Raw genomic sequence first — 24,303 nt, 5'->3', positions numbered from 1 at the left:
CACCCTGCGACTTCGGTCCCGCCCGGCGCTGGGCGTGAGCGAGCGGGCGCAGGCGCAGTGTAGCGAGTTCGCCAGAGCGCGGGAAGCGGCGCTCGGTTGGCTGTTGCAACGCGTTTTTCATCAGTGGAGGAGGTTGGTCCATTTGGTGAGTACTCGTTCCCGCTGCCGGTACCCGTGTCGCTCACCGAAGGGAAGCGTGTCCTTTTCCCGGCTTATTGTCTGGCAGACCCTCTGCTATATCTTGTTTGTGCCACCAGGGTGGGGGAAAAGGGGCCGCCGGAGACTAACTTCCTTTCCCCATCAGCCACCGTCTTTCCTCACCTTTAAAATAATATCAGCTTTTATAAAACATTTTTAGGTAGGTAGAAGAAAAGATGCCTGCCACACAGAAGCCGATGAGATTTGGACATACAGAGGGACACACAGATGTCTGTTTTGATGATTTGGGGAGGTAAGGTGCTTGGAAAAACAAAAACAATATTTCGGGTGTAAGTATTAGCACTTTTGTTGTTTTAAGGTAGATAAGTAGTCAACCTAAAATGACTCACCCAGGTAGAGAGAAATAAGGCTGAAATCTAAAATGGCACATATATTTTCCTTAGATTTATTGTTCATTCGGACCGACATGGTAGTTACTAGTATCTCGGAAAAGCGAGTGTGAAATCAGATTTCCAGACGAGTTGGAAAGACGTGACCTTTCCCCCGTATTTTCCTTTTGTTGCCTTCCTCTCTGCGTCCCATATTATTTTTTTGTCAGATCACCTACTTGTCAAATTCAGTGGCCTGTTCTATCTTTTTGGTATTATATCTTTCCGTGGCTTTTGTGATGCTATTTCATTTTTTCATTGTTGTTTTTAACCTTTTGACGGCTTTTTAAAAAATTAATTTATTTTTAAAATTAACATATAATGTATTTTTAGCTTTCAGAGGTCGTGGTTGGTGATTCATCAGTTGTTTTTTTTTTTTTTTTTTTTCTTTTTAAAGATTTTATTTGTTCATTTGACAGAGAGGGAATACAAGCTGGGGAAGTGGGAAGGGAGAAGCAGGCCTCCTGCTTAGCAGGGAGCCTGATGCCAGACTCCATTCCAGGACCTTGGGATCATGACCTGTACCAAAGGCAGACACTTAACCACTGAGCCACTCAGGCGCCCCAGTGATTCACCAGTCTTATATAATACCCAGTGCTCGTTATATCAGGTACCCTTCTTAATGTCCATCACTCAGTTACCCTATACCCCCTTTTGATAGCTTTTTTCCCAACTTATTTCCTCTGCTTGATTGCTAAATTGTGATATTTTCCCAAAACCCTGGTCTCTTTTACCTTTTTAAGTTTCATTCCCCTGCAGTACTGTCCAGTTGTGTGGCTTCCACTGTCACTCCTGTGTTGATTCTTTCACTGAAAAGAATACTTGGGTGTCAAGTCTGGTGGAAGCTAGAGGTACAGTAGTACAAAGCACAATCTATTCCTTAATTGACTTTAAAGTCTTTTTAAATTGACATACATTGAGCACAAATTAATCACAAAAGCAAATGTATGTTTAGAAATAAGTGATAGGTGCAATGATACGTATATTTGAAAGGAAGTTGATACAGCTTGAGGAAGCAGGGAAGGTTTCTCTGAGGGGTTGTTTCTTGAGATGAGATCTGAAGATTGAGTAGACGTTAGGGAGTAAAAAGAGATGGGGTGGTGATGGCAGTGAGGTGGTAGTGGTGGCATTCCAGACAGAGGGAACACTGCAAAATTCCAGTGGGGGTAGGGACCATGCTCAAAGGACTGAAAGAAAGCTAGGGATGCCAAAATATAGAGTGTGATACGGGGGCTGATGAGAGATGAATCTGTGAAGGTAGGTAGTGGTTATCCTAACCAGGACCTTCTGTACTTTATTAAGGAATCTTTTTTTTATACTAAAAGCAGTAGGAATGTGTTAAAAATTTGAAGCAGAGAGATGAGACCAGACTCTTGTTTTTGAGAAGTTATGTGGAGGATGAATTGGAGGAGTAGAAGTAGATGCAGAAAGACTGGGATCTGTATTGCTCTGGTAGAGTATGATGGAAGCTTAGAGAAGATGTGTATGGAAAAAAGGATACATTCAGGAAATACTTAAAAGGTAGAATCAATAGGGTGGATCAGACATTAAAGATGAAGGAGAGGGAGATGTATGGGATAATGTCTATGTTTCTGGATGTAACATTTGGAGAAATGATAGTGCCATTCACGGATCTCTGAAATGCTTGGAGAGGAGCTTATTTCAGAGGTAGAATGAGAGTGGAGATTAGGAATTTACATTTGGACATTTAGAATATTTCTTTGAGATCAATTAGAGATGCAGACAGTTGGATAAAATGGGTTGAAAGCTAAGAGAAGTAATAAATGTAAGCTAGAAACAGAAATCTATATATTTTTTTAAAAATATTTATTTATTTATTTATTATTAGAGAGAGAGTGAGAGAGAGATCACAAGCAGACAGAGTGGCAGGCACAAAGAGAGGGAGAAGCAGACTCCCCACTGAGCAGGGAGCCTGATGGACTTGATCCTAGGACCCTGGGATCATGACCTGAGCTGAAGACAGACTCTTAACTGACTGAGCCACCTTGGCACCCTAGAAATCTATATCTTTTGCTGATCTTTCCTGGAGATCAGGATTGAGGTCCAGGCTGGAAATCTACATGTGGAAGTTGTCAATAAGTAGATATTTAATGCTATGAACTTACATGAAATCGCCTAGGGATAGAGTAAATGTAAAGGAAAAAGGTTCAAGGGCTAAGCCCTGGGACACTCCAAAACATTTAGAGATCAAGTTGGAGAGGAAGATCCAGCTAAGGAGACTAAGAAAAGGTGACTGGAAAAGCAGAAAATCAAGAGACAAGAATGATGTCTAGAAGGCAAATGAAATATAAGCTTTTTAAAAAAAAAAATTATTTATTTATTTGACAGAGATCACAAGTAGGCAGAGAGGCAGGCAGAGGGAGAGAGGGGGAAGCAGGCTCCATGCTGAGCAGAGATCCCGATGTGGGACTCAGTCCCAGGACCCTGAGATCATGACCCAAGCTGAAGGCAGAGGCTTAGCCCACTGAGCCACCCAGGTGCCCTGAAATATAAACATTTTAAGGAGAAGGAAATAATAAAGTGGGGCACCTGGGTGATTCGTTAAACTTCTGCCTTTGGCTCAGATCATGATCCTAGGGTCCTGGGATGGAGCCCCGTATCAGGCTCCTTGCTCTGGTGGAAGCCTCCTTCTCCTTCTCACACTCCCCCTGCTTATATTCCCTCTCTTCTTGTGTCTCTCTCTGTCAAATAAATAAATTCTTTAAAAAAAAAGGGAGAGAAGTAATAAACTATGTCAGATGGTGTTGGGTCAAGTTGAGGACTGAGAATCCAACATTAGATTTAGTGATATGGAGGCATTGGATGATCTTGAGCTTTTTTAATGGAGTGGTAAGAATGAAAACCTTGTTGCAGTAGATTCAAGAAAATGGAAAGGAAGGAACTGGAGTTAGTAAGGATGACACATAAAGAGCAAGGGTAGTTGGATAGGAATTTGAGGTCAGGAAAGGTCTTTGTTTTAAGGTGAGAGATACAGTAAGTGTATGAGTGGGGATGATCTGACAGAGAGGAATAAGTTGATGTTAGAATAGAAAGAGGGAGGGGCGCCTGGGTGGCTCAGTGGGTTAAGCTGCTGCCTTCGGCTCAGGTCATGATCTCAGAGTCCTGGGATCGGGCCCCGCATCGGGCTCTCTGCTCGGCGGGGAGCCTGCTTCCTCCTCTCTCTCTGTCTGCCTCTCTGCCTGCTTGTGATCTCTCTGTCAAATAAATAAATAAAATCTTAAAAAAAAAAAAAAAAGAAAGAGGGAGAATTCTGGAGTCTTCAGTAGGTGAGAGGGGCTACGGTATAGTGCATAAGGGGGAGACAGTGGCCAAAGGTAAGAGCATGGTCAAATTCACAAGTGGAAGGAAGGAGCACCTAAATGGGATGGGGAGAACATGCAGCCAATTTCTGTAGACTGCTTCTGTTTTCTGAGTAAAATAAGCAAAGTTAAGAGTGGGAGGCAGTAAAGGTTTGAAGAAAGAGGAGTATATATGAGATAGATGTTCAGAAGAGAGGGAAAGCTGAAAGGCCTAGGGAAATGTTAGGTGGAATACTGGGCAGCACTAAGCCTACTTTAGATTAGTGATCACAAATTTAAAGTGAGACCAGACAACCCAGTTATGTGTTTTTCTCTAGCTGTGTTTAGCTCTGCAAGTGCAAACTTTTTTTTTTTTTTTTTAAGATTTTATTTACTTGTTTAAGGAAGAGAGAGAGAGACAGCACACAGGCAGGGTAAGAGGAGAGGGAGAGGGAGAAGCAGGCTCCCTCCCATCGAGTGGGGCTCGATCCCAGGACCTCAGGATCATGACTTGAGCCAAGGGCAGAGACTTAATCAACTGAGCCACCCAGGCGCTTCAAGTGCAAATTTATTAATAGGCATAGATAGGGATTTTGCCAGGTAAGTATGACACAGTGAAGAAGGGTCAGAGAGTTTGAGGATGAGGTAAAGGACTGATCTGAAGGACAGACTGGAATCTAAGCCAGATTAGGAGGGATGTGAGTATTTGAAGGGAGTGAGAGACAGTGAGGAAGTAGTTTCAATAGATTAGATCCTAATAGAAGTAAAAAAATTGTTGAAGTTAGGATATTAAGGGTATAAGGTGAAAAGATAAGTGATTAGGGTGATTGAAATTGAAGTTATGAAGCAGTTGCAATATTGATAAAGACAAAATTTATGCTATGACCATGGGAGTTTGAGGATGAGGTGGAAGACAAGGTTTGGTGTAAGTCTTTGTCTATATGGACTGATAATACTAAGAATTACGATAGGAATAGTGTTAGAGAATGACAATGAGCCAGACTTGTGCTAAAAATTCTTAGGGAACATGGGAGATTTCTCTTTAGTGATTTGTAGGTGTTTTGATAGCAGTTTTTTGCCATTTTTTTTTTTTTAAAGAATAGTTTGTAGCAATAGAATGGAAGTAATAGTGAAATGCAAGGGAGGCCCATCAATAGACCCCACAGGAATGTAGAAGAAAAATCAGCCACCCTTTAAGAGGGCTGAAGATGAAGCAGTGTTCTCAGAAGAAATGTTGGGAAAAAAAGCTGAGGATGGAGAGATTTTTCTGGTGCCTGACCGTGAATTTCAAGAGGCCCAGTGGAAGGGTCAGGGAGAGAGGGGTCAGATGAGGGACAGAACATTGCTTTGTGAGGATGGAGAATCCAGATGGTGAGAAATAACTTGGTAATCATTGGCTTCTTGTAGTTATGTCACAAAGAGGATAAAGGCATGATAGAATTAGTCCTTACAGTGGTTTTTTTACTCAGAAACTTACAGTGATTTTCTTACCGTCCAAACCAGAGCACCTTTGGGAATGAGGAGAAAAATTTCAAGAGTTAAAATTAGTTTTTAAAATTATTTATTGATTGGCAAATTATTCTGTTTTGGTAGATCTGTAACATTTCTTTTCAAAAACTGTTTCAAAACATTTTTTCATAAAAACATTTGTGACATTAAAACATTAAAAAAATTTTACATTGATTTTCTAAACATTAAACATATAATCCAAACATTTATATTAGTAGAATATTTTTGGTACATATTCATGTACTTTAATCATTTTTTAGCCTGTCTCTAACATGATATTGCTGATATTTTTCTGAAAAATATTTTTTTCAATATTGTCTTCTTTTTATTTTTATTATAAAATTGCAGTCTTCCTTAGAGTTAAATTTATGGTGAGACCTTGAAGTGAGACCTTCAGACTTTTTTTTAGACCATAATTTTTTTTGAAGATTTTTTATTTGTCAGAGAGAGAGAGAACCCACGCACAAGCGGGCAAGCAGAGGGAGCAGCAGGCAGAGCAGGGAGCCCTGATGGATGGCAGACTCTATCCCAGGACTCTGGATCATGACCTGAGTCCAACACAGATGCTTAACTGACTGAGCCACCCATGTGACCCTAGACCATAATACTTTTCAATCAGAAAATACTCTCTTTAGGTTCTCACGTACCTGGTAAGGTCAGAGCAAATTCTATTAAATGGAAGAATCTCAATTTTTATTTATTTTATTTTTATTTTTTTGTAAAGGTTTTATTTAATCATTAGAGAGAGAGAGAGAGACAGAGAGAACACAAGCAGGGGGAGAGGCAGAGGGAGAGGAAGAAGCACATTCCCCACTGATCTGGGAGCCTGACATGAGGCTCCATCCTAGGACCTGGAGATCACGACCTGAGCTGAAGGCAGAACCTCAACCTTCTGAGCCACCCAGGTGTCCCAGAAGAGTCTCAATTTTTAAAAAATTTATTTTAAATAGGTAAATCTTTCACCTTCAGTATTTTTACAAGTTCTGTTTGTTTTTTTTTAACCCCTATTCAGAGTATCCTTTTTCAGTAGTGACTCTTCAATATTTAAAAATTTTTTTTTACTTTATTTTATTAGTTCTTTAATATTTTTAAAGATAAAGTTCATCAGGTTAAGTTGTGTGTGGTTTCTTTGAATGTTTCACAAATTTTAAGTGTATTTAATTTAATATTTAAAAATTTAAATAAAAAATTTAAAAATAAATTTATGAATAAGTTCATAAATTTATACAATTGAATAAGGAGTTCCCTCAAAAGATTCTTCTCACAGGTCAAGCTATTCCAGAGTACAATTAGCGAGTTTCAAAATTATATCCTTCAGTCTTTCAGCTTTTAATGTACAGTTTGTTCAATTCTTATTTGCTTTTGAAGGGATATGTTTTAGTTATCAACCTGTGCATAAGCTTTGTTTTCATTAACTGCATTTTACGGAAAGCTTCAAAGCCTTAAGTTGAATGCTTAAATTAAAGATTGTTAACTGATTTTGAGCAAGATGCTACTAAGACTTAGGGAACTTATTTCCAGTAATAATAATACCATCGTTATAGGACACGTAGGTTTCATAAATTCACTCTTCATGGGGTTACTTGTTGATGGGCATCAAGGAGGACACTTGCTGTGATGAGTACTGGGTATTATACACAGCTGATGAATCATCGAACACTAGATCTAGAACTAACCATCACTATATGTTAGCTAATTGAATTTAAATTTTAAAAAGTCACTCTTCAGGGGCGACTGAGTGGCTCAGTGGGTTAAAGCCTCTGCCTTCAGCTCAGGTTATGATCCCAGGGTCCTGGGATCGAGCCCCGCATCGCGCTCTCTGCTTGGCGGGGAGCCTGCTTCCTCCTCTCTCTCTGCCTGCCTCTCTGCCTACTTGTGATCTCTGAGTGTCAAATAAATAAATAAAATCTTTAAAATAAAAAAATTTAAAAAGTCACTCTTCAAAGGCTCAAATATTTAAAAAATCCTAAGTGATGATAGGCAGAAGAGAAAGCACCTCATGCAATGCTGAAGTATTTTTATGTATTTAATATCAGTTTGTTATAAAAATTTTGTTATTTTTCTGGTATAAATAAAATGATCTCAGAATTTGACAACTATGGCTTCTGTTTTAATTGGTTACATTATCGCAGTGCATTTGGTTATGAATTATGCTTTCAATTTGAAGTACATATGTGTTTCATAGGTTTCTTAACTCAGTAAGTACATTGTTTTTGCTACAGTGCTGTGCTCAACCAAAATGTATTAGTACAAAAATTAAGAATTTTATCTTTAGCATTGAACTTTTCAAATGAAGTTATATAGAATTGCCAATAATGTTAGATGTTTCACGTCCACAGAATAAACTTCTAGAAGCTTTACTTTGTTTCCATGAGCTGAAGAGAAGACTAAGCCATTATTGGAATTAATCTGACTGATTCTCTATTTAAACCCTCTGATGACTTTGAAATAAAGCCAGTATCATTTAAATGTTTGAAAAATTATTTTACTATTGGCAACAACGTATTAACAGCTATAACTTTACTTCATACTTGAATTAGAAAAATTAAAATGAAAAATGAACAAAATTAATTTAGAACCGCTGTCATATCTTTTAATGCTGTACTGTTCAGTACAATAGCCACTAGTGGCTCTTTGGATTTTAATTAAAGTTAATTAAATTTAAAATTCAGTTCCTCAGTTGCATGAGTGACATTTTAAACCCCACTTTAATTACTCAGGAGCCTGATTGAGACCATTTCCATCCTTTAAGAAAGTTCTCTTGGACACTACTAAATTATGAAAAGTTCCACCTGACAAGATGCAGACTCTGCAGCTGTAGAAGCATGGTTTTCAGGGAGTCACAAAATAACTACTAACTTACAAAGTAGATGCTCAGGTTTCTTCAGGAATTTTGTGTCTTCTGACTTCATATAGTTGGTTTATCACTCCAGCCCCCATGATAAGTGTCAACTAACATTTTGTTCATGTTACAGTTCCATTATCAACTTCTTGAGAAGCAGAAATGTAGTATTTAATTTTTTGTTAAATGTGTACTTTTGTTAAACTTATAGCATTTTTTTAGTTGCTACTATAAGGTATTTCATTAAAAGGCATAATCAATAATAAAGTTAACATTTAGTTTTATTCCTGTAGTAAATGACAAAAACACAGTCAGAAGAATGTTCAGGCAACTCTAAAAGCTCAACTTAACTATTTAACTTAACTATTTGTTGCATATATTTCCCATTAATTCCACTGTATTTCACTATAATTTGCCATTGGTACTGCCAGCTGGCACCTGCAACTTCTCCCTTGCTGGCCGGCTGACTGGGTCAAATAGTCAGTAGGGATAGCAATATGAAGTCCTTACCCCATCACTACTGAGGATTGGAAGAAATCACTGTAAGGCCTCTTGACTGGCTTCACTTTACTTTTTGTTTGTTAGCCCCTATTGTCTGCAAAAGGAGTTCTTAGTTATGTTGCATCAAGTAGTGTAAGACTGATGATTCACAGACCTGTACCCTTGAAACAAACAATACGTTATATGCTAATTAAAAAAAAAGGATTGGAATGGGGAGATGGGTTATCACTTGTCTTTTAGATTTACTTATGTGATAAAGGGAGAATTCTTTAATTGTACATGTTTCACTAGTAAACAAGATCATGGCAGAAGCTGGAAATACAAAGAGGTCTGTCAAACCCACCCAACCAGTTTTGATGCAAATAATATTAATATATTTTTTTAAAAAGATACTACATTTTATTTATTTTTTAAAGTTTATGTATTTTTTTTTAGTGACCTCTATACCCAACATGGGGCTCAAACTCACAACCCAAGATTAAGAGTCACAGGCTCTTCTGACGGAGCCAGTCAGGTGCCCCAATATTAATATGTCTTAAAATTTAAAAAAATTGAGGACCTATTCTAAACCAGCTGTATGCATAAATCAGGATTGTCCTAGGCTGGGGCACCTGGGTGGCACAGTGGTTAAGTGTCTGGCTTCAGCTCAGTTGATGATCACAGAGTCCTGGGATCAAGCCCCGCTTTGGGCTCCCTGCTCAGCAGAGAGTCTGCTTTTCCCTCTGGCTTGTGGTTTCTCTCTGTCTCTAGCAAATAAATACAATCTTTAAGAAAAGAAAAAAAAAAAAAAAAAAAGGAATGTCCTAGACAAAAAGACCAATGGTTCTATTTATTTCCTATAGAAGGGAATCCAAGCTTCTACCCTTGCGTTAAGATCATTGTAAATAGGATGACCCCCAATCTGCATTTTCTTTCTCAATTTCCTGTACTGTCTGCTCTGCTCTAGGTGAACTCCCCCATATTTTACTAACTTCATATTGTGGTTCATGTGGTTTCCTCTGGAACTGCTCTTTTCACCAATCTCAGCATATCTAGTTCTGTTTGCCCTTTGACTTCCCCATGTAGACACCATCTTTCTTATGAACCTCTACAGTTCTTTTTTTTTTTTTCTTCTTTTTTTTTTTTATAAAGATTTTATTTATTTATTTGACAGAGAGAGATCACAAGTAGACGGAGAGGCAGGCAGAGAGAGAGAGAGAGAGAGAGAGAGAGGGAAGCAGGCTCCCCGCTGAGCAGAGAGCCCGATGCGGGACTCGATCCCAGGACCCTGAGATCATGACCTGAGCCGAAGGCAGCGGCTTAACCCACTGAGCCACCCAGGCGCCCTGAACCTCTACAGTTCTTTATGTGGCTTCTCTTTGCCATTTGCCATGTTACTTTTTTATATTTTTTGCTTTTATATGTGTCAGGACACATAAATAGGACACATACCAAATGAATAAAAGCACCAGGAATACGGGTTTAAAACAAGACTTGAGAGATACAGGTGGCCATTTGAATAATCAGCTTTGGATAACTGAGCTCTTGTATCTGTCCACTTACTCATTCAACAAATATTTATCAAGGCTTCTATATGTCAGCTTGCTTTGTGCTAGAGGCACAGTGGTGAGCAAGGTAGACCAGGTCCCTGTTGTTAACAGAGATTACCCATTCACCTTTCTTACATTATTACAGATAAAGAATTTTATGCCAAGGAGAAACTGTAGGGAACATTAAACTCACTTTTCATTTTATAGGATAGGAGATTTAGCAGGTCTTTTTATTGAGGCCTATGTATGTAAAGTGAGAAAAAATTGAGTAACACTTTAATTTTATTGAAAAAAAGATAAAGTATTCCAAAAAATTAATAGGGCTGAAACTGGGTGACCTTTTTTTTTTCTTTCCTGAAACTTGGATGACCTTTTAATGAGTGTGTTCCCTTCACAGTTACATTGTGACTTGTGGAAGTGATGGTGATGTGAGGATTTGGGAAGACTTAGATGATGATGATCCTAAGTCCATTAACGTTGGAGAAAAGGCATATTCATGTGCTTTGAAGGTATTGAAAACATTTATAGCAAACCATGAGAAGTGATACTGCTGTTTGATATTTTATAAATGGGTAAAGAATATTTTTGTTGAAGTTTTGAATGTGCTTTTTGTTTCTCTTATAAAATCATACTACTCAAATGTGTACAATAATAAAAATTTCCCAAAATTTTTACAAGTAAAATCTGAATCTGAATGGGTTTAAAATCTGAATCTAAAATCTGAATGGGGGGCACCTGAGTGGCTCAGTTGGTTAAGTGGCTGCCGTCAGCTCAGGTCCTATTGGGATTGAGCACTGCATGGGGGTTCCTGCTTGGCAGAGAGCCTGCTTCTCCTTCTCCCTCTGCCTGCTGCTTTGCCTACTTGTGCTCCCTATTTCTCTGTCAAATAAATAAATAATCTTAAATAAAAATTTAAAAAATCTGAATGGTTTATTAAAGGTGATTAATGGTTTATTGATGGTAAACCAATTGAAATATTTGCAAGAGATTATACTTTTTCTTTTGATATTTAAATGTTCCCTTTATTTCCCTTTGAGAGAAAACTCCATGGCATTTTCAGGTTTTTAGTTCACTAATTTAGACAACCAATTACACTAGAAAAGAGGAATATTTTAACTTTTTCAAGACATATACATATTTCTAATGTTTTTGGTTTTTTTAAAAGATTTTATTTATTTATTTGCGAGAGAGAGAGACAGAGTGAGAGAGAGCATGAGAGGGGAGGCCAGTTAGCAATAATCGCGCCTCGAATAAACCTCATTGGCTACGATACTGCCACTGTGCAAAGCTGAGAGAGGGGAGGTCAGAAGGAGAAGCAGACTCCCCATGGAGCTGGAAGCCTGATGCAGGACTCAATCCCGGGACTCCGGGATCATGACCTGAGCTGAAGGCAGTTGCTTAATCAACTGAGCCACCAAGGCGCCCCTCTAATGTTTTATGTAAGGTAAATAGGGGAATGATATGTAGGTTATTTGGAGAATGGAGACATGTTTTCAGAAGACCTTTGCAAACTAAGTATCTAAAAACCACTAAGCTTTTTATTTGTGATGAATTTTAAGTTGAGTGTATTGTATCTGGGTAGAAAAAGGTATTTTCACAGAATTCATGTTTTTTTCAAACCCAGGCTCGTTAAGGTAGATGAATGAGATAGCTCAGGCTTAGATTGAGCCCTGTGTCAGGCTCCGTGCTCATCATGGAGTCTGCTTGAGCTTCTCTCTTCCTCCCTTCCCCTCCTGTGCATTCTCACGTGTGCTCTCTTTCTCTCTCTCAAATAAATAAATCTAAAAAAAAAAAAAATGGTCATATATAATGGAAAATATATTCCCAGAAGGAAAAATAGAAATGACCAACATATATTAGATATAAGTTAAATTTCACTAATAAGCAAAGAAGTACAAATTAAACAATTGAATTTTTTTTTCCTATCAGATGGGCAAGGGTGAAAAATATTGCTAATTCCAGTAATAGTGAGGGTTTGGAGAAGTAAGTATTTGTAAAGGAAGAACACTTTCCCATCTTTTTCCTTTATTCTCACACTACTACCTTCCTCATAACATTTCCAGCACCAGGTGTGTGGGTTTTTTCTCCTACACCAAGCAATTTTCTGTAATACTGGTTGGGTGTCCTACAGTTCAGTTCAATTTGGACACTGACAGGAGTGAGCACAGACCTTAGAGTTCAGGGGCTCAGTCCCATGAGACTGTCCCCCACTTCAGATAATAGTTGCAAGTATTAGGTCCCCACGTTACCCACAGCATCTGTCCTACTTGGCTATAAATCAGAGGTTCCCACGACCCCTTACTTGGAGTCAGTCTTTTGCTACAATAGCTCATAAAATTCAGGGAAACACTCCTGCCAGTTCATTATGTAGTGAAATATAGAGAAAGGATACAGGTGAACAGCCAGATGAAGAAGTATATAGGAAAGGTCTGAAAGGCTTTTTTTCCCCCCATGGAGTTGGGATCCTATGCCCTCCTATTAATGGGGATGTGTTCACCAACTGAGAAGCTCTTTGAACCCCATACCATTGGGATTTTATGGAGGCTTCATTACATTGGCATAATTGATTATTAATTGCATTTCCAGCCCTTCTCCCTTTCTTGGATGATGATGGCATAAGGCTGAAAGTTCTGTTTCTAATCATGGTTTGATTTTTCTGATGACCAGCCCTCATCCTGAAGCTATCCGGGAGCCCACCAAGAATTGCCTCCTTTGAAGGGTCTTTTCTATCACCCAGGAAATCTCAGGGGATTTAGGAGCTTGTGTCGGGAACTGGGATCAAAGACCAAATATTAGAGCAAAAGCTGCTCCTGGTATTCTTATCACTTAGGAAATTACAAGGGTTTTAGGAACTCTGCCAGGAATAAGAGGCAGAGACCAATATGTATTTTCTATTATTTTACAGTATTGCACAACAGTTGCTGGAAATGTAACTGGGGAGTTTTGTGGGGTTTTTTTGTTTTTTTTTGTAGGGGGAGGGGCAGGGGGAAGAGAGAGAGAATTTTAAGTGGGCCCCACTCAGGGCTCCATCTCATGAGCCTGAGATCATGACCTGAGCTGAAATCAAGTCCCCAGGTGTGCTTGGGGAGCTTTTTAAGAAGTAAATTGAGGAATGTTTGGGTGGCTCAGTGGTTGAGCTCCTCAGTAGGTTGACCTGCTTTTGGTTTCAGCTTGGTTCATGATCTCAGGGTTGTGGGATAGAACCCCATGACAGGCTTCGTCCTCAACAAAATAAGTCTTCTTGGGCCCCTTGGTGGCTCAGTCGTTAAGCATCGCCTTTGGCTTTGGTCATGATCTCAGGGTCCTGGGATGGAGCCCTCCATCAGGCTCCCTGCTTGGCGGGAAGCCTGCTTCTCCCTCTCCCACTCCCACTGCTTATGTTCCTTCTCTGGCTGTGTCTCTCTCTGTCAATTAGACAAATAAAATCTTTAAAACAAACAAACAAACAAACAAGAAGTCTTCTTGTCATACTCCCTCTGCTCCTTAGATGGACCTCCCTCCTCCCTCATTTGCACTCTTTCAAATTTAAAAAAAAAAAGGGAGTGAATTCATACTGTGTATAAAACATTAAATGCACGTAGTCATTTCTGGCTATTTACCTTGAGGAAATTCTTTTTTTTAGATTTTATTTATTTATTTGACACACAGAGAGAGATCACAAGTAGGCAGAGAGGCAGGCAGAGAGAGAGGGGGAAGCAGGCTCTCTGCTAAGCAGAGAGCCCGACTCGGGACTCGATCCCAGGACCCTGAGACCGTGACCCAAGCCGAAGGCAGAGTTCAACCCACTGAGCCACCCAGGCGCCCTCTTTTTTTTTTTTTTTTTTCTTTTTTTTTTTAAGATTTTATTTATTTGTCAGAGAGAGCACAAGCGAGGGTAGGGACAGGCAGAGGGAGAAACAGGCTTACCACTCAGCAGGGAACCTGACATGGGGCTTGATCCCACAACCTGGGATCATCACCTGAGTTGAAAGCAGTTGCTTAACTGACTGAGCCACCCAGGTACCCTTTACCCTGAGGAAATTATATTCCTTCTATTTGTGTGGTCAAGTATATTTTTTAAATTATTGTTTATAAGTTAGAACTGATTGAAGTGTCCTTCAGGAGAGAATTTATTTTGTAAAAATTTTTTTAAAGATTTTTATTTATTTATTTGAGAGATGGCAAGAGACAGCACAAGGGGGGGCGGCAAGAAGAGGGAGAAGCAGGCTCCCCGCTGAGCAGGAAGTCCAGCCGGGTCTGGGGCTGGATCCCAGGACCCTGGGATCATCACTGGAGCCGAAGGCTGATGCTTAACCAACTGAACCACCCAGACGCCTCTATTTCATAAATTTTAGTAGACCCATGAAATGTATTTTTATGTAGCCACAAAAAAAAAAAAAAGAGTGAGTGCTATATATCTTCATCCGCAAAGATATTTGCAATGAGTTGAAAAATGAAAGAGAGTTGCAGAGTAGTCTGTATTGTGTAGTCTTATGTTTAAGATAAAGGATACATATATACATAAATGTACATAAGAGAGTTAGAAAGACTTAACCCCAAAATGTTAGTGGAGATTATTTCATTAGAGTAGGGAAACTCATGCTTTGGCCAGAACAATTTGTTTTTTAATTTTCTTATACAGTATGTATGCACTGCATTATTGGTGTATGAAAAGACTGTAAAGAAGGAAAAAAAAAGTGGTCTTGTAATAGTTTCCTAGGGCAGCTGTAACAAATTTTCACAAACTCAATGGCTTAAAACAACAGAAAATTATTGTCTCACAGTTCAGAAGGCAAGATGCCTGAAATCAAGGTGTGGGCAGGGTTAACTCCAAGACCCTGAGAGAGAGTCTGTTCCATGCCTTTTTTCTAGCTTCTGGTGGGTTGCCAGCTATCCTCAGTGTTCCTTAGTTGGAAGATACATCACTCCAATCTCTGCTTCTATGTTCACATTGCCGCCTTCTCTGTGTCTCAAATCTCCTATCCATTTTCTTATAAGGACACCAGTCATTAGATTTAGATCCTTAACTTACTACATGTGCAAAGACCCTGTTTCTAAATAAGACCACATTCACAGGTAACTGGACTTAGGACTTAGGCATGTCTTTTGGGGGCCATTATTCAATCCACTACAAGTCTGATAGTCTGTGCTTAAATGTTTTCTTTGGCTTTAGGAATAGAGTTTATGGTACTTCATTGAAAAGACTTTACCACATAGCCATGGGAAGCTGAAAATTTTACAACAGATTTCCTTTTAAAATATAATTGCTTATAAATATACTTTCTGTTTTTGGAGTCATTCTGTTTTGGAGTCATTTGGGAAGTACGGTCAGATGTTTTGTTTGAGAACAAAGTGGAGAAAAATATCACTCTCCAAAAACAGTAAAAATGCGATGAATCAACTGGTAGTAATAGTTAAAGCTTGCATAGTATTTTACATTGTCAAGGCCTTTTAACAAAGATACGGGAAGTATGTGAAATTACCTCCATTTTATTCTTGGAAAGGTCAAAGCTCTGAAGAAGGTCAATTGACACTGTTGGTAAGGAACACAGTGGGCAGGGGTACCTGGGTGACTCCGTGGTTTAAAGCCTCTGCCTTCGGTCATGATCCCAGGGTCCTGGGATCGAGCCCCACATCGGGCTCTCTGCTCAGCAGGGAGCCTGCTTCCTCCTCCCTCTCTCTCTGTCTGCCTCTCTGCCTACTTGTAATCTCTGTCAAATAAATAAATAAATAAAAATCTTAAAAAAAAAAAAAAAAGGAACACAGTGGGCTGGAGCTCAAGTCAGCCTGTGCTTGGACCCATTCTTCTCAGTCTACTAGGGAGAAGAGTGATCTGACCAGATCCCCGATTCTTTTTGAGTGTTTTCTTTTTTTTAGCTTTACTAGTTGATAAAGAACTGATAATGATTTGGTTTCCCAGTAGATTTGTTGGAAATTGACTTCAAAGCACGTCCTTTATTCAGGTCTCTTGGGTGAGTAAGTATAGATATATACTTTAATATTTTCACATGAATAGAGGACCAGTTAATGGTTACCAGAATTCTTTACTAGATGTAACTGAGGATGCTTAGTTGGATTCCACTGAGAGATCTGTCTGCCAAGTAAAGCACAGCCAGGTTGCAAAATTCCTGTACATGCATACATATAGTTGATGTTTCTGCAGTTTTGCCAAAGAACAGGTAGCATCATGTGTTGTCTTGAGTTGGTTAGTTTTTCCTGAATTCTCTTCTTGTTTTCACATTTAAGTTATTGTTAGATTAGCTTCTGATAGATTTAGTGTATTGTGGATTGTTTAATTACTTGAACAATAGTTACAAAGTAGGCATAAACAGTTTTTTTCACCGATTTTCCAGTAATTGAAGATAAGTATATATTATAGTTCAAATCTGAGTCATCTGTACTGTTCCTTGAACAGATGTATACATCTTCCCCAATTTTCTATGTAGTAAAATGTCACTGTATTACCAAGTTCCTTTTCCATTGGAGTGAGAGCAGGTGTTGTAGACAAAGCAGAGGGTCTTACATGTGCAAATATGACTGAGACCTATTGCTGTATGATATTTATTAACAAACTTGAGCAATTTGTTTCTTTGGCAGTTACCATTTAATCTAAATGATTGATTATGATTTATTAGAGTATGTAAGGCATTGCTAGACAATGATTTAGTCTGTCAGGACTTAGTTCCTCCTAGAGAAGTAAGTAATAAAATTAAGGTTCTAGGGCAGATACTTGACCTTTTATGATTCTTAGCCAAAATCTATGCAGAGCATTGGTATCTGCTGATCATTTTCAGATCCTGAAAGTTTCTGTTCATTTAGTGTTTTTATTATTTTTAAAAAGGTTGTTTATATTTTTACTTCCAGTATAATTAACCTACAGTGTTATATTAGTTCCAGTTGTACAATATAGTAATTCTCAACCATTTTACACTGTTCATCATTATAAGTGTATTATTTTTAGGATCCTCCAATTCTGCTGTCTTCTTACTTAGTGTTTTTAAAGAGAACCCATGGATTCTGCATTTAGATTTTACTTACTCCAAAGATATCTGATGATTTTATTGTGGAAACACAGTGGCAATGCTGTAGTCCAGCCTTACCTTCTGATGTGCTGTTCCCTCACTGAGACTAGCTGTGTTTTTTTTTTCTGAAAAGCTCCCTTGAGTCTCTTTCCTGACACTTGGGGATGCATAAAAATACTATTTAAATAATTTTCTTGTCAGAAGTAAATGAAAATTCAGAGGCTAAAAATTTGGCTGATGAAGTGAGAATTAAATTGCGTAAAGGTAGTAAGTAAATTTTTTTTGCTAATAGGTACTTCAGGAAACTTGTACATTGAATGATGATTTTTCTCTTGACATTAACTACAATTATAAGCTTTTATGTTTTGTATAGGATTGCTAAGTATGGAGAGACTCAATTGATTAGGATTTTTTTTTGCCAATGTTTCTTTTAGAATGGGAAATTGGTCACTGCAGTATCTAATAATACTATTCAAGTCCACACATTTCCTGAAGGAGTTCCAGATGGTATATTGACTCGCTTCACCACAAATGCAAACCATGTGGTCTTTAATGGGGATGGTGGAAAAGTTGCTGCTGGATCTAGGTAAGGCCCTCTGATACCCGAAAAGGAAGTAGTATTAGAACAGAATGGCCTCATTCATTGGCTTCAGTGTAACATTTTCAGGACTCTGTCCCGTGTGTGTGTGTGCGTGCATGCGCATGCGGGGAGGGTGCTTAATTTTTTGTGGGGTGGGAGGGGCAGAGGGAGAGGGAGACAGAGAATCTTAAGTGGGCTCCATGCCCAGCTCAGAGCCTGATGTGGGGCTCTGTCTCACAATCCCGAGATCATGACCTGAGCTGAAATCAAGAGTCAGATGTTTAACTGACTGAGTCAACCAGGTACCCCACTTAATTTTTATATTCAAGTCTTTAGTAAAGGTTTTTGAGGGCAACCTTGTGCTTCTTTGTTAATTGAGATAGACTGCTTTGCAGACAGCCTGTTCAATAAATGCTGAAAAAGATTGGGGAAACATGATAGTTTGATACGAAATTTTAAAAATCATCTTGGGGGGACGCCTGGGTGGCTCAGTGGGTTAAGCCACTGCCTTCGGCTCAGGTCATGATCTCAGGGTCCTGGGATCGAGCCCCACATGGGGCTCTCTGCTCAGTGGGGAGCCTGCTTCCCCCCTCTCTCTGCCTGCCTCTCTGCCTGCTTGTGATCTCTCTCTCTCTTTCTCTGTCAAATAAATAAATAAAATATTTTAAAAAAATCATCTTGGGAAGAACTTCAATTGTCAGAATTTTTGTTGTTTCTCTTTATGCTTATTTGTCATATGAAAGAATGTCAAAGAAAGGAACTAATGAATTGCTGAGGGGAATAAAAGGCATAGTTTTTGTTTTTTTTTTTTTTAAGAATTTATTTATTTATTTTAGAGAGAGTGTGCACGAGGAAGGGGAGGGGTAGAGAGGGAGAGTGAAAAATCTCAAGCAGACTCCCTACTGAGCATGGAGCCCAACACAGGGCTGGATCCCAGGACTCTGAGATCATGACCTATGCCGCTATCAAGAGCTGGCTGCTTAACCAGCTGAGCCACCCAGATGCCCCTGACATAGTGCTTTTAAAAGTGGCTGTGACTTGGGTGCCTGGGTGGCTCAGTGGGTTAAAGCCTCTGCCTTCAGCTCAGGTCATGATCCCAGGGTCCTGGGATCGAACCCCGCATCAGGCTCTCCGCTCAGCAGGGAGCCTGCTTCCCCCTCTCTCTGCCTGCCTCTCTGCCTACTTGTGATCTCTCTCTCTCTCTCTGTCAAATAAATAAAAAAAAAATCTAAAAAAAAAAAGTGGCTGTGACTTAAAAATAAAAACGGTTGGGACTTTAATTAATTAATTAATAATAGAAGCTTAAGATGTAATGAAGGAAGCCACTTAGGAAGTATTTGTATTTTAAAGGGAAATCCTGAGTTGTGTTTTTAGTATCTTTACAGAGCCAAGATTAAAAAGTAGATCCTTAAATTTGGATGCCAAATTTAACATGTTGCTGTAAAGAAATTATGACATTTACTCTTGTGATTTTGAAATATTTGGGTCATAGATATAGGAGAGGTTTTTGCATGGGTATTTATTAATACTCTGTTATACATTACTCTTACTATTCATAGTGATTTTCTACTCAAAGTTGTGGATGTGATGGATTGCAGCCAACAGAAAACATTTCGAGGACATGATGCTCCTGTTTTAAGTCTTTCCTTTGATCCTAAGGACATCTTTCTGGTAATCATTTTTTCCATTTCTTCTTCTTTTTTTTTTTTCAGTATTTTTAAAATTATAAGGGAATTAGCAGAAAATTTCACACAGTTGATAAAAAGGCTATTTGGTTTATCAGTTTCACCAATTACCTTATGGTATTATGGCTGTAACCATACAGAAATTTATATTATTCTTGCAGGCATCAGCTAGTTGTGATGGATCTGTCAAAGTGTGGCAAATTTCAGATCAGGTAAACTTATCAATTTGAATTTAAAACTTTGTGCTCATTTCTGCCATAAATGTGATATTACATAGCATGGGGTCAAATTAATAATTCTTCTTCTTTATAGTTTTTTTTTTTTTTTTTAGAAGCATTGAGTACTGTTTTTGTGATCAAATCCTGTAATAACCTAATGTGAAAATGTGTTGAAGGGTAATTGTGTTTATACCCAATCACATGGGAAATAGATTTATATTTCAGTTTTAGGTTTTATAAATCAGTGGGGAAGAAAATCTGTCAGTATATATTTACTCTACTATGAACTACCATGTGTTGGGAAGTGGTCTCTGGATTGGCAAAGGGAACAATTAATTCTTCCTGAGGCATTCTAGAGATAATGTGGCTGATGAGGAAAGTATCCCCCACAGGGTATGCCTCAATAGCCACAGTTTTTTCCGCTCATGTTTGAACTGTTTTAAAGGGTTGACTTTGATACCTTAACATTTTATAGATTTCTTGACTTTATTTTTGTAGATGTTTTAAGAATTCAATGTATTGAGGTTTTTTTTTTTTCATGTGTGTATATACGTGTATTCAGTGAGTATATTGTTTGCTTATTCTGTATAGGAAATACACTTATTTAATTAAATATTTAAGATTTGTGCTTTTTATATCTCTGGATTATTTAAAGTAATTTAGGTCAATCATATATCATAGTTAGATGAAAGTGAATCAAGTTGCTTTTTTCATAGCTATATGTCAGTTGAAGAAAGCACCTCTGAAATACATTCCATTCTGCATATCTCTTTGGGAGAAGTTTCATAAAAGGAAATAAATTTTCTTTTTTAAAATATCAGACTTGTACTATTAGTTGGCCACTGCTACAAAAATGCAATGATGTGATAAATGCAAAATCAATCTGCAGACTTGCTTGGCAGCCAAAAAGTGGGAAGGTAAGTGACTCTTACTTTTCAACCTTTGTTTTAGTTACTTGTAGTTCTTGTCAACTTTGTTTTTGTTTTTTTTTTTTTGTTTTTTTTTAAAGATTTTATTTATTTATTTGTCAGAGAGAGAGAGGGAGAGAGAGCGAGCACAGGCAGACAGAATGGCAGGCAGAGGCAGAGGGAGAAGCAGGCTCCCTGACGAGCAAGGAGCCCGATGTGGGACTCGATCCCAGGACGCTGGGATCATGACCTGAGCCGAAGGCAGCTGCTTAACCAACTGAGCCACCCAGGCGTCCCATCAACTTTGAATATGAAAATAGTAGAATTCGTTTTTTAAATTGTAACTGTTTCATTTAGGTTGTAAGTTTTAGTGCCCCAAGCCAACCAATAAGTATTGAAATGCTTTAAGAAACGTTTTAACTTTGGGGGTGCCTGGGTGGCTCATTTGGTTAAAGTGTGTGACTGATGGTGTGGGCTTAGGCCTTGATTTCTCAGGATTGTGGGTTCAGGCCCTGGGCTGGGCTTCATGCTGGGCATGGAGCCTACTTTAAAAAAAAAGAAGGAAACATGTTAACTTTTAAAGGTTCTTTCTGAAGCATACAGTTTGTATGAGTTAATTTTATATTCTTTATTTTGTATATAATGGAACAACTCGGGAAAGTCTTGTTATGTCTACCTCTTACTAGTAGCATTTAACATTTTAGTAGCACCTGATAGACAACAGAAAGGTAGGAATTGTTTGAAAAGAGGATGGAGAATGCTCATTATTTACAAATGAAATGGTTGAATATAAGATCTTAAGAAATCAACTGAGGGAAAAATATTATTAGTAAGAAAACCCAGCAGGGTATTTGGAAATAAACTAATATGCAAACCCAGTAACAATCCTATATATAAAAAATAGCCATTTAGAAAATATGGTGGGGAGGGACGCCTGGGTGGCTCAGTTGGTTAAGCGGCTGCCTTCAGCTCAGGTCATGATCCCAGGGTCCTGGGATCGAGTTCCACATCGGGCTCCTTGCTCGGCGGGGAGCCTGCTTCTCTCTCTGTCTCTGCCTGCCACTCTGTCTGCCTGTGCTTGCTCGCTCGCTCTCTCTCTGACAAATAAATAAATAAAATCTTTAAAAAAAATAATTATTAGAAAATATAATGGGGAAAAATGGTGCATTTACTGTGAAATCAAAAAAGATGAAATAACAAGGGTAAACTTACCAAAATGTGAAAGGGCTGTATAATGAAAACTTTAATGTGCTATCAAGAGGAGTAAAAGAAGACTTAAATAGAAAAATATATTCCATTTTTAGAAGGGAATTTTCGATATAAAGATGTCAGTTCTTTCCTAAATTAAGCTATAGTTTAGAGAACATTCAAATGTGAAATATGAGTAAGATGTTTGAAGGGGACCGTAGAGCTGTTGTAAAATCCATGTGGAAAACAAAGTCTTAGAAAATAAAAATGTTGGAGTCTATTCTAGTCAGATACACATATTATGATGCTATGAGAATTAAAGGGTACCACTGAGTCATGGATAGATATCTATTAAACAGAGAAATAGATCCAGTATGTAAAGAGTTAGTTTATTGAAAGGTGGAGAAAAGAAGATTGAGTAAATATATTGGCAGAGAGTATGAATACCAGGAGCTGAGAATCTTTGAGAACCATCTTAAAGGCTTCCTACTACATGATGAATCATGTTTGCTATATAATTCTTTCAATTTTTCTGTGTATGTGAAATTTTTCAGAGAAGATTAATAAACTTGACAGTATAAAAAGCACACATTTTTGTATGAAATATTTCATTTTTTTTTTTAAGATTTTTATTTATTTATTTGACAGAGAGAAATCACAAGTAGGCAGAGAGGCAGGCAGAGAGAGAGGAGGAAGCAGGATCCCCGCTGAGCAGAAAGCCCGATGCGGGGCTCGAACCCAGGACCCGGGATCATGACCTGAGCCGAAGGCAGCAGCTTAACCCACTGAGCCACCCAGGCGCCCCTGTATGAAATATTTCAAAGAACGAATGACAAACTGGGAAAAATGTTTGAAACAATATGACAAAGAGCTAATTTTCTATTTATTTATTTATTTATTTACTTATTATTTATTCATTTGACAGAGCATACACAACTGGGGAGCTGCAGAGGGAGAAGGAGAAGCAGACCCCCCAGCTGAGCAGGGAGCCCGACATGGAGCTTGATCCCAGGACCCCAAGATCATGACCTGAGCCAAAGGCAGACACTCAACCAGCTGAGCCACCCAGGCGCCCCAAGAGTTAATTTTCTTAAAATTCAGAAAGTTCTTGTAAGTCGGGGCACCTGGGTATCTTAGTAGGTTAAGTGTCTGACTTTGGCTCAGGTCATGATCTTAGCGTCCTAGGATCAAGCCCTGTGTTGGGCTCCACACTTAATGGGGAGTTGGCTTGTCCTTCTGCTCTCCTCCCACTAATGTTCTCTCTCATACACTGTCTCTCAAATAAATAAACAGTCTTTTGAAAAAAAAAGTTCTTAAAAATCAGTAAGATCTGGGGTGCCTGGCTGGCTCATTTGTAAGAGTATGTAACTCTTGATCTCAAGGTTGTGAGTTTGAGCTCCACGTTGGGTGTAGAGATTACTTAAAAGTAAAATCTTCGGGGCACCTGGGTGGCTCAGTTGGTTAAGTGTTGTGTTGCTCAGGTCATGATCTCAGGGTCCTGGGATTGAGGCTCACAATGGGCTCTCTGCTCAGTGGGGAGTCTGTCCCTCAGCCTGTCTACCCCTGCTTGTGTTCTCCCTCTTTCCCTGAAATAAGTAAATAAGATTTTTGAAAAATAAATAAAAATAAAATTTTTCCTTCTTTTTTTTTTTTTTTTTTTTTTAAGATTTTATTCATTTATTTGACAGAGATACAGTGAGAGAGGGAACACAAGCAGGGGGAGTGGGAGGGAGAGAAGCAGGCTTCCCACTGAGCAGGGAACCCGATGCGGGGCTTGATCCCAGGACTCTGGGATCATGACCTGAGCTGAAGGCAGACGCTTAATGACTGAGCCACCCAGGTGCCCTAAAATAAAACCTTTAAAAAAAAACAAAAACAAAAAAAAACCAAGTTGGTAAGATCCTAATAGAAAGATGGTCAAGGCCATGAACTTGCAGTGTATAGGAAAAGATAATACAGATGACTTTTGACATATGAAAGTATATGCAACCTTTCATACCAAAAGAAATGCAAATTTAAACTATTGTGATAGCCTGTTTTTCATTTATCAGATGTCCAAACATCAAAAGTTTGATTTTATACTATGTGGAAATAGGTGTGGCAGTTTTTATCAGAATGAACAGTACTAGTTCTAGGCATAAATCCTGTAAGCATATTTATATATATGCACTGCAGGGTATATATAATGAAAATAGGATTTAGGGATGGGAGGGAGACTTTCTTTTAATGTATGCCCTTTGTAGCATGTGCACTCTTAAGACTACTACATTCTGCGTTAAAGTGATAGTTGAGGAATTTTGTGTTTATTTTTTTTTTTTTGCTCATGAAACATTAATTAAAAATCAATACAGTTAACATAGTTTTTCTGTTCATAAATAATATAGTTTTCTCTTTTTTGTATAAACATGGAAAGAATATATGGTTTTTATTCTGTTAGTCTGTTCTTTGGAAGAATG

The 24,303-nt window shown here is 38.5% G+C and overlaps 1 protein-coding gene across 1 annotated transcript in view; it reads left to right on the top strand.

Annotated features, from left to right (window-relative positions):
- Positions 1 to 81: 81 nt before the first annotated feature.
- The window catches only part of LOC111140167 (WD repeat and HMG-box DNA binding protein 1), a 64,568-nt gene continuing 40,346 nt past the window's right edge, over positions 82 to 24,303 (top strand). Inside the window, exons 1-7 of the mRNA XM_022492514.1 lie at positions 82 to 145; positions 359 to 451; positions 10,665 to 10,776; positions 17,703 to 17,854; positions 19,408 to 19,519; positions 19,695 to 19,745; positions 20,573 to 20,668. Coding sequence (XP_022348222.1) covers positions 375 to 451; positions 10,665 to 10,776; positions 17,703 to 17,854; positions 19,408 to 19,519; positions 19,695 to 19,745; positions 20,573 to 20,668 — 600 coding nt within the window. The 5' untranslated portion in view covers positions 82 to 145; positions 359 to 374. The remainder of the gene's footprint in view (positions 146 to 358; positions 452 to 10,664; positions 10,777 to 17,702; positions 17,855 to 19,407; positions 19,520 to 19,694; positions 19,746 to 20,572; positions 20,669 to 24,303) is intronic.

Source organism: Enhydra lutris, unplaced genomic scaffold, assembly GCF_002288905.1.
Source record: "Enhydra lutris kenyoni isolate GAN:26980312 unplaced genomic scaffold, ASM228890v2 scaffoldscaffold4, whole genome shotgun sequence".
Classification (NCBI taxonomy): domain Eukaryota; kingdom Metazoa; phylum Chordata; class Mammalia; order Carnivora; family Mustelidae; genus Enhydra; species Enhydra lutris.
The sequence above is the reverse complement of the archived record's forward strand: the minus strand, read 5'-3'. Positions and strand labels throughout refer to the sequence as shown.